Here is a 9649-nt window from a genome sequence, read left to right on the forward strand (position 1 = left end):
ACTGAATTATTAATATCTGACTCAATGATTGAAATCAATGTCAAGAAAACACAGAGTTCACTCTGTTGTGTTTCAGTTATCACTTTTAACTCAATGTGAACTTTGAATTGTTTCTTTTTGTAAAAAATGTTGTACTTCTACCGGAGTAATACTTTGTTAGAGTATCTATACTTTTACTAAAGTACTTTGGTTGCGTAGTTCGTCCCCCACTGGCGTGTGCATACCTAAATCTGAACCGCGAGCCGAGGCGTGTGAAGTCACTGTTGCTGGTTTTGCTGTGGGTTGGTTGTCGGAGCCGGAAGAAGGCATGGCTTTCGACAGCACACTTCCACAAGTGCTTACATTCCCGAGAACTCGACAGCTGGAACACAAACGTGTGCTCCTGCTCTCTGCCCTGCAGACACAAATAAACATGCACATGAATAACATTTCAGAGCACAGTATAGAGCAGGGACTTCTTATACCAGGGTGGGACTAAAAAAACAACTGTAACGTCAAATGTACTTCCTGGTGATAATGCTATTAAATACTCATTTCAGTATTGTGACAACAGAAACAGAGGAACGTCAACATGCCCCGGCCAACCTACAGTATGAGCACAACCAGATGAGTGAGTGCAAGTTTGTACATGTAAAACCCACCTGCTCATCATCTTCCACCACTACTAGTGTCAGTCTGTTCTTCTTGAAGTCAAGACGGGTTATTTTGGGCCTGTTTTGGAAACATGTAAATTAAATTAAATCTGCAAAAATTAAAGATTTACGACCCAGCTGCAGGTGAGAATAAAGGAATAAATCTCACCAAAAGAAGAGACCAATTTTACTGGATCCCTCAAACACTAAAATTCCAGTTGGTGTGAGGCCTAGGGCATAATCTCCTCCATCCCGTCCCTGCAGGAAACACCATTAAAGACACAGCTTAACTTCATCTCACTAATATATTTAATCAGGTTTTACTGAACAGTTGCTGTAAATATAAGTATTTTGAGAGCTGGATTCGTTATAAATATCTCTTATGGAGAATTTTTCTTTTGTTAGAAACAATAAAATCAATATTCTTAGTGCTATAATTCTCCTATTTTTAAATATATAAAAGGATGAGAATAATTAAAGCTATCTAAGTACTGTACATAAATAGAGTCAGAAAGAGAGAGATGTCACCTTCACAAAGTGCATGTCCACTCCATACATCTCCAGCCACTTGCACTTATTCAGAAAATCCACCTCGGCTTGAGACGGGCTCATTCCCCTGTAAAGACATGCATTTGTTAGAAATGCAGGCTTATGAACCACAATGAACACTATAACCCATCAACCAGCCGTCATAACTCATCCAAACCCTCTCTTACCACAGTGACCAGTTAATTCCTGGCTGGCGTACAGCCTCCCCCCCATTTGCTAGCCTGCCAGCATCTGCCATATGTCCCATCGAGTACATCCAAAATGCTGTTTCTCGTTTTGTTTTTAACCTCCGGAAATCCTGACACATTATACCTCTGCATTGTGCTTAAAACCGCTACGCTGGCTGCCAGTATCTGCTAGAATTCAAGACATTGTTTCTGGCTTATACCGTTGACAATGGCCTGGTCCCTGACTGTCTTTAATCTCCAAGAATCGTTATTTGTCTAAATCTAAATGTTGTGCTTCTTGCTTATCCCTGAAAGTACGCAATTCCAAGTCGCTGTGACAGCAACCAGCTTGAGCCACATTTAAACAAAGAATCAGGATACACGACAAACATGCTGACAGGAACCACTTGTGCATTAGAAAGCAACCAAAAATGCATGGAAAGGGGAAAACGTTCACCCCAAACGTTACTTTAAATTCAAGTTTTTTCTTTTGATAAAAAATGTGTAAACATGACTGACTTTGAAATATATACCATTCCCTAATTCCCTAACTCTGTAAAAAAATAGTTTTTTACTACAATTGTACATGTTTTTTTGCCTTGAACAGACCAAAACTTTGATCAAAGAACTGTTTAAACACTTTGAGTACATTTATACCAATTTTGCTCTTGTGCCATGCACTTACACCTCAACATTTAACACACAAACCTCAACCATGTCAACAATCAAAAACCATCATTCATTTAAAAAACTCTAAACAAAACAGATAACAAACAGTGACAAAGGTATTAAAGAAGGAACTTAAACACTAATCTTTAAAAGAAAAACAGGATTGGACATGTTGCAATCAGTGATTCCTCTAGGTTTACGGCTTGGGGGGGTTGTGTTGTGTGTTGGTTTGTGCATGGTCTCTATATATTCTTTGCAGCTGAGGTCAGGACAACATTTTTTATTTTAAATAATATTTAATCAATCAATCTTATGTTTCTCAGGCCATTTATTTTATATTCCGATAGCCACAGTATGTTTGAAACATAGAAGGCTTGGTTACTGAGAAAACGTGTTGCAAGCTCTGGTGCCGAGGCGAAGTCCTAGTGGTCTATTTTAATATCTAAAAAAGACTACGGACAACAAGTGTAACAACTGAAATGAATTTATCATGAGCAGAAGTATTTACAAAGTTACCAACAAGTAGCATTTCCATATCATACTGGAACGGCTTCTAAATAATCCTTCTGATTAAAACATGATTCATTATGAAAGGCTCTAAACATGCTGATTATTAATGCTAAGATGTAGATACAAGATATTATGGTTTATAATCTGTCACAAACTTATATACCAAACAGTAAACTTGCTGACAGCTAAAAATACTTTATTAGGCAAAATAAAATCAACATAAATGTCCCTGAGTGCATGTGTTGTGTACAGCTCAGTTATGTAAAAAAACGTGAGAATCTAGCAGCTTTCCTGTGTCTCAGTAGTAAGAGCATGGGGCTAACAAAGCCAAGAACATGGGTTCGATCCCAGGGATTTGCTCATAGTCAGAAACAAACGTATAGAACAATGCAATGAAAGTCGCTTTGGATAAAAGCTACTGCCAAATGCATAAATGTAAATGTATGTCCAGTCAACAAAATAATCTGTTAGAAACATGTTTAGGCTAATGTTGTTTAATATCTGCAAAACAATCATTTTTACTCCTTTAACTAAACAAATCTATTTTCAAGTTTCTTATTTATCTTCATAGGCAAAACATTTTGCAAGTTCGATTTTATACAGTGCCAAGTACTCAAAATAAAATTTTATGAGGTGTTTTAACCAAAAGACGAAAAAAACATACATTTGTGGAAGACATTTGAAAGGTTTTCTATTTCCGTTGCATTAAGCCCTGCCCACAGTTACATCTAATTGGTCCACCATCTTTTCTGTATATGACCGACTGAGATTTTGTCACTTTGCATAAATACTACAGTGTTTTAACTTGTCAAATGATCATACATAGTGAACATAGTGTTACAGCTGCCAAAACAGAATATTTGGGTGATAAAACACATTCACTGCCTGGGGGGTGGGCTTACCTATTCTCAACCCATTTGCGATAGATGTCTGCCTCCATAATCTCGGTCTGTTTGGGTGAAAACCGAAACTCTGAGACCAATATAACAGAGTGTTCTGATGGGTCACAATCCCCAAGTTCACCTATTTCCATGCAAAATAGAAGAAATGTACAATGTAAACAAGAGACAAAACATTAAAAAAGTCATGTTAATATGCAAAAATGGTCGCAAAAATAAAACTCACTCTGTAAGCAATACGCTCCAAGCTCCACAGAGACATCATACGGACATTTCAACCTGAGGGAGAAAATTAATGACCCTTAAAACAGCTTGTAAATGTGTTTGCAGTATACTATTAACCACACGTTTAACCAACATAGCTTCTAAACAGTGGTCGACATCCATTTCCCTGAAATGTGACAGGACAAGACCCCGTGTTTATGTAAGAGTGTGGCCCCTGTGTGGGAAAGTGTGTCGGAGCGTATCTGTGCTCTTAATTTAGAAGCTGTGTGTTGGTTCTCATCAGAGTTTCTTTTATTAAAAAGGAGCAGAGCAGCACCCAGGAGAGCAGACCCAGATTATACACATTGAAACAGAGCTTTTATCGGACCCCGCTAGAAAACCCCGCCGCGCTGTGTGCGGAAGACAGAGGGTCAGAGGTTTGATAGAGGGCAAAAAGGAGGATATGAAAGGAGCTCTCTTTGTTTTCTGTCTGTACGTGTGTAAAGGGTTATGCGTCATTTCTTACTTGCCGGACAGTATGTCTTGTCTTAGCTGCAGTACGAAGAGATACCTGTAAAAAGCATTTAAGACGGGTCAAATTTGACATTTTAAGCACAAAAATTATAAAATGAACTCTATTGTTGTATAATGAATTGAAGACTAGATGTGTTGTAAATGGGCTTGCTGACGTTTAAAGGAATAGTTTATCCAAAAATGAAAATTCTGTCATGAATTCCTCTCTAGTTGTTCCAAATATGTATACTGTAAATTTCTTTGTTCTGATGAACATATATTTGGACGAATGCTTGTAACCTAACAGCTCTGGGCCACTATTGACTACCATAATAGAAAAAATGACAATGGTAGTCAAAAGTGCCCCAGAACTGTTTGCTTTCCAACATTCTTCCAAATATCTTCTTTTGTGTTCAACACTAACAGAAGTGTTTCCTACTATGGGGGTCAATGGAGGCCAAGAACTGTTTGGTTATAAGCATTCTTCCAAATATCTTACTCTGTTTATCAGAATAAAGAAATGTATACAGATTTGGAGAATTTTTGGGTGAACTGTTCTTTTAAGTGCGTTAAGAGACTAAAGGGTCTCAGGGAAACCCTTTAAAGTTGGGTTCACCTCAGATCTGACATGTTTCTCAGGGGGCATTTATGTAATCTCACTCTTTTGTTTTGAAACAACTAGACAGAGCAGAATGGAACAGAATGCATGAGGCTCAAGACACGTTTTTGAAAGTTGGCTTATTTTCAACTCAACAGATCGTCTTTAAAACAAAAAAAAAGACACGACAAAGCAGCCATGATGTCCATCTGCGTATGTATAGCTGTACTGGTGGCGCTTAAAAGGGAACGAATTAAAAACGCAGCAAGCGTTATACTTTGCAAACTATTACCTAAAGCACAGCATGCTGTCGCAGACTAATTAAAGCAATGCCGCTAAACATATCAAAATATGTCTTCAGATTCTATTTAAGATCTTTATGAAAACTGCATTTATGAAAGAATATTCAAAAGCAGACCATTCATGATATCTGTAATATTGTGTGGTTCGAAACCAGGATGTACGCATACATTATATAACTGCAATTCTCATTTACCTTGTAAACTCTTCATGAAGGTTATTGGGCTCTGATGAATAGAACTTTACCCTGAAAAACAATCTGTACGGAGGTCCATCTAGGACAGAGAGAAAGAGACTGAAATCAGGCAAAGAAACACACACCCAATGTCAAAAGTGCTGTAAGTGAATTAGCACAATGGTATTGGTACATAAACTTAAAAGCACAAAAAGGCAAGAAAGTAATCATCTTTGAGAGCTATGAAACATTGTTGTCATAGAGACAGGCATAAGTCAGCTAATGTTGATTCAGTATGACTCAACGGCTTTTAACAGGATTGTAAAGCTTTCTGAAAGGTACTATGGTAATTGCAACATAGCAAAAATGTGAGAGATAGCATCAATAGCCTTTTTTATTGACAACATGAGCATGTAAGCTGCATATAATAGGATGGTCAGCTATATTTCTGATCAGACGGATGTCAAATTATATTTATGCTCCCAATGAAAGAACCACAATGAGACAGTGATGCTGCACTGTTGTTTTTTCTCTCTCAGACTACCTTCCACTTTCTCTTCTTCCCGACAATTTATCTCTTTGGTTGGGGGTGTGTCTTGTGGGATCGGCTCTATTCACGCCCATAGAGTATACATTCATAAACACTTGTCGCTACGGCAACAGTAGATTATGAGCCCAAGGTCATCAGCCATCTGCAACCAACCAACTAAAAAACTCTATAATATTGCGTGTGTGTGTGTGTCTCATAACTACTTACATCTAATCTGCTTCTTTATGGGCTTGGTTGCATCCAGCCAGTGCTGAAGAGTAAAACATAAGAAAATGTGAAGCAGGGGAGAAGTGGGGGAGAACGTGGGAGGGAAGAAGAGAGAGAAAGAGAAACAAAGAACAAGAAGAAAGTTTGTTATTAGTCTGAGTGCTAAGGAAATGAAAATGCTGTTGTTCTGATTGATGTCGAGTGGTTGTTTCACATTGACAGTCTTCATTTTTCATTTCTGTTCTTAGAGCAGCAGCTTATAGGAAAACAGGTCACTGCCACCCTAACACACACACGCATGCTCATTAAGTGCCACTCACCGCAACCTGCTCTGGGTCCATGAACTGCAGGCCAAAGTAATCAGCCTCCACGAGATCCAAATGATACATAATCTGATCAAACAGATCCTGTCCCCTGGAGTGTTTCTGAAACGCACATTTAAAGCATGAATAAATCAGAAAAGCTCACGGCTTCACACTGATCATGTGTCATTTTAAGGGAAAACCTGTGGAGTAACTCCAGAACACCTGCAGGGCTTGATGGCCCCGATTAGGCACAGTGACGTTCATGCAGAATTTATTTCCGTATGCACTCACCCAGTTTTTCCCTTAAAATTACAGTCTCGTATGTGACACTTTGAGACGGCAAAGGGATTATCCACAATCGATTTTTTTTTTTAGGAAGACCTCTCAACCACACGAACAAAGGGAATAGTTTGTTTATTTTTAAGGTCTGAATCGACAGAATTTAGAAATTCTAATTAATGCAGAGGATCTTTAATTTAGGTATCAAGTCATTCAATTTTAGGGCGCCTAATTGATTTACACTAAAAGTAGGGCACAATATACTGTATTTATGTGAAGGAATTTTCCGTAATCATTTTTTACAGTTGTTTTACCTGTATTTTACATTTTGCACTGCATTAAATTACATTCTAGCATTAACGGAAATGTCCGTAAAGCAAAGGAAAATGTACTGGTCATTTTCTATCAGTACTTTATTCATTTTTTATGGGATTTTTTACCAGTGTATGCTGGGTTCAGCAAAAAAGGGCAAATGTTATAATGACAACAACAAGTTTTTTTGATGGTTTAGTGTCCTGAATTAGCTTCTACATGGTTAAAGATAGTTTACCCCAAAACAAAATTCTTTCTATAGTCACTCTCGTGTCAAAAGCTGTATGACTTTTTCAGCAGAACACAAAAGAAGATGTTTTGAAAAACACTAATAACCAAACAACATTGGGGACCCATTGACTCCCCTCATATGGACACAAAACATTTTTCCAAATATCTTTTTTTGTGCTTGAAAGGAGAGTCATACACAGGTTTGGAATGGATTGAGAGCAAATTACAGAATTTTCATTTTGGAATGAACTATGGCCAAAATATTCCCAAGGTCTTTTGTTATTAGATGTATGAGGTCAGTTACCTTAGTGTTCATACAGGTGTCCTATAACTACATACGTTTAAAATAAGTTCCACTCAGTTTGATACTTTCATTCGATATAATTTGATGACATTCATGCGTGTTTAAAGTGCCAAAACACATTTGATAAGCTACGAAAATCAGGTCCAACTGCCTCCGCTCAATGATGCAGTGACCTTAGGGACTGGAAAGATTGACGGACCCACCTCCTGGCTTTCACCATTTTGTCTGAATGACTTGACACCGTGACATTTATAAAAACTCCACAATGCAAACATACTAAACCCTTGAGACACATGAAAACACACACACACACACTGTATATAAGGTGCACACAAACTGAGGCCGTAGTAAAAATAGCCTCAAATGTCAGAGCAGAGTGGCTGGATTTGGGACACACCCTGAGGGGTGGGGGTGGCTATTATTTTTTTGTAGATACTAGCTGCTGTTTAAACTGACCTACTGTACAACCCTTAGCATACATAAGCCAACTCACTTTTTAAAGCTTTCCTTTGCTAACATATCGTGCAAAAAGTAACACAGAGAACATCCTTCACCAGAAACGGATGCTTAGATGACATGAAAACAAGGAGGTAAAAGTAGTGAGTGGTCAAATGAGGAATTTATCAATTGCCATGATAAAGCAGTGACATGCAAAAGCACTTTTCGTTCGACATGTTACGACTTGTATGACACTAACATTGCTTGGCTATGACGTGCGTGTTCATCATCAGCAAAAACGTGTTTTGAAATATTACCTACAACAACATGACCTTCAGGTGCTTATCTGGCCTCATACTGAGAAAAAGTTGAATTTAGTTTCGTTGAAACTGAAATACAATGTGTCATTTCTCTACGCAAATATATTCACAATAAATCTACTCGGAGTTCAGACAAGTTGAAACCATTATGAATGTACTTAATATATAGATAAACTCACGAAAAGTAAATGGAAACGCTTGGCATGACTTGCAAAAGAGCGAAGAGCAAAGGTTAAGCTCAAGTGGTTCATCGACCTCTGTGAAACAAATGAGAAATTATTATAAAATATATATATATATATATATGATAAAGAGAAAATCGTTGGTTTTATTCTCTCTGCTCGTAACATTTTCTGTGAAACTCAGGTGTTTTGTGTGACAGGTTGAGAGGTCGCTACAGGCGGAAGTAAACATGAGGACGAGAGCACGAGCACCATCTGTCCGCCTCTTAACTACCGGGACAGGGAAACCCACAATACCACACAGTGACAGTTACGACAGGTTGTCGCAACCGAACTTTGCCGTTATACACCACTTTTAAGTACACGAACCTTTGACTTTTCTCGTAAGACACACGCGTGAAATCATAACTCCACAAAACAACAAAGCACTCACCAGTAACTCCACATTAACATCCGATCCGTCCAGCAGCAGGACTCTGCACGTGATGGCGTCTTTGCTGTTGCCCGCCGCGGGGATGTGGACAACGGCTCCCCCGGTCACCACAGTCGGCGCGTGTATCACCTGCTGCTGGTGCGCCTGAAGCATCGAGTTTCCGCTCCTGCCGTTCCCGTCCAGCTCATCCGACGTCCGAAAACGTCTCCTTGACCGACGGCTAAACGTCCTGCGCAGAAACCCCATCATCTTGTCCCCACGGGGGGCCACGCGGCGCTTTAATCGAGCAGGGAAAACGGCACCGATACCGGACTGCTAACGGCGACGCTCGGAAGGCATCCAGCTGTTTCCCAGGCGCTCGGTGACGGCGAAGGCGGCGTCTACCGGACTGAGCCGTGCAATGCAGCAGGGGAAAGTCGGGACCTGTCACGAGCTCCCCGTCTTACCTCGAAGGACCAGCGGCATACGGGCAACACGACTGCCGTCCTTAATCGGTTCCGCAATAAAAACAATTTTTGAATGAACTTTTTCACTCGCTCATCGAAGTCCGGGTTCGGTTTAATGATGGCCCGCGACCCCGGCGTTAGCGCTTCCGTTTTGTTATTAACCGAAACTGGCGTACGTTACCTCTCAGGTAAATCAACCAGAGGAACTGGACGAGCAACCTGTTCTGCGCAAGCGTTAAATCTCGGCAACACTCAAACTTTTTTCCGCTTCGGGTCACTGTGCGCAAGGCAGCGCTACCTGCTGGTTAACCGAAGTGATCGATGTGAGGTTACCTTCATTACTGAATTACCCAGAAACGGATCAAGGCAGCCTTCATACAGTGCGGCGCAATTGCGTCACCTCAGCTATACAGAAACAGCACGCGC

General features: G+C 39.8%; 1 protein-coding gene across 2 annotated transcripts in view; it reads right to left on the reverse strand.

The window, feature by feature from the left end:
• The window catches only part of epb41l4b (erythrocyte membrane protein band 4.1 like 4B), a 17540-nt gene extending 7943 nt beyond the window's left edge, over nt 1–9597 (reverse strand). For both annotated transcript variants that reach the window (XM_056763319.1, XM_056763318.1), the window contains exons 1-11: nt 8778–9597; nt 6294–6398; nt 5974–6016; nt 5238–5316; nt 4157–4201; nt 3653–3705; nt 3430–3550; nt 1161–1248; nt 802–890; nt 642–711; nt 225–394 (exon numbers count right to left, since the gene is read on the reverse strand). In XM_056763319.1, coding sequence (XP_056619297.1) covers nt 225–394; nt 642–711; nt 802–890; nt 1161–1248; nt 3430–3550; nt 3653–3705; nt 4157–4201; nt 5238–5316; nt 5974–6016; nt 6294–6398; nt 8778–9026 — 1112 coding nt within the window. In that variant the 5' untranslated portion in view covers nt 9027–9597. The remainder of the gene's footprint in view (nt 1–224; nt 395–641; nt 712–801; nt 891–1160; nt 1249–3429; nt 3551–3652; nt 3706–4156; nt 4202–5237; nt 5317–5973; nt 6017–6293; nt 6399–8777) is intronic.
• Nucleotides 9598–9649: the final 52 nt, after the last annotated feature.

This window comes from Triplophysa dalaica, chromosome 12 (assembly GCF_015846415.1).
Source record: "Triplophysa dalaica isolate WHDGS20190420 chromosome 12, ASM1584641v1, whole genome shotgun sequence".
NCBI classification, from domain to species: Eukaryota; Metazoa; Chordata; class Actinopteri; order Cypriniformes; family Nemacheilidae; genus Triplophysa; species Triplophysa dalaica.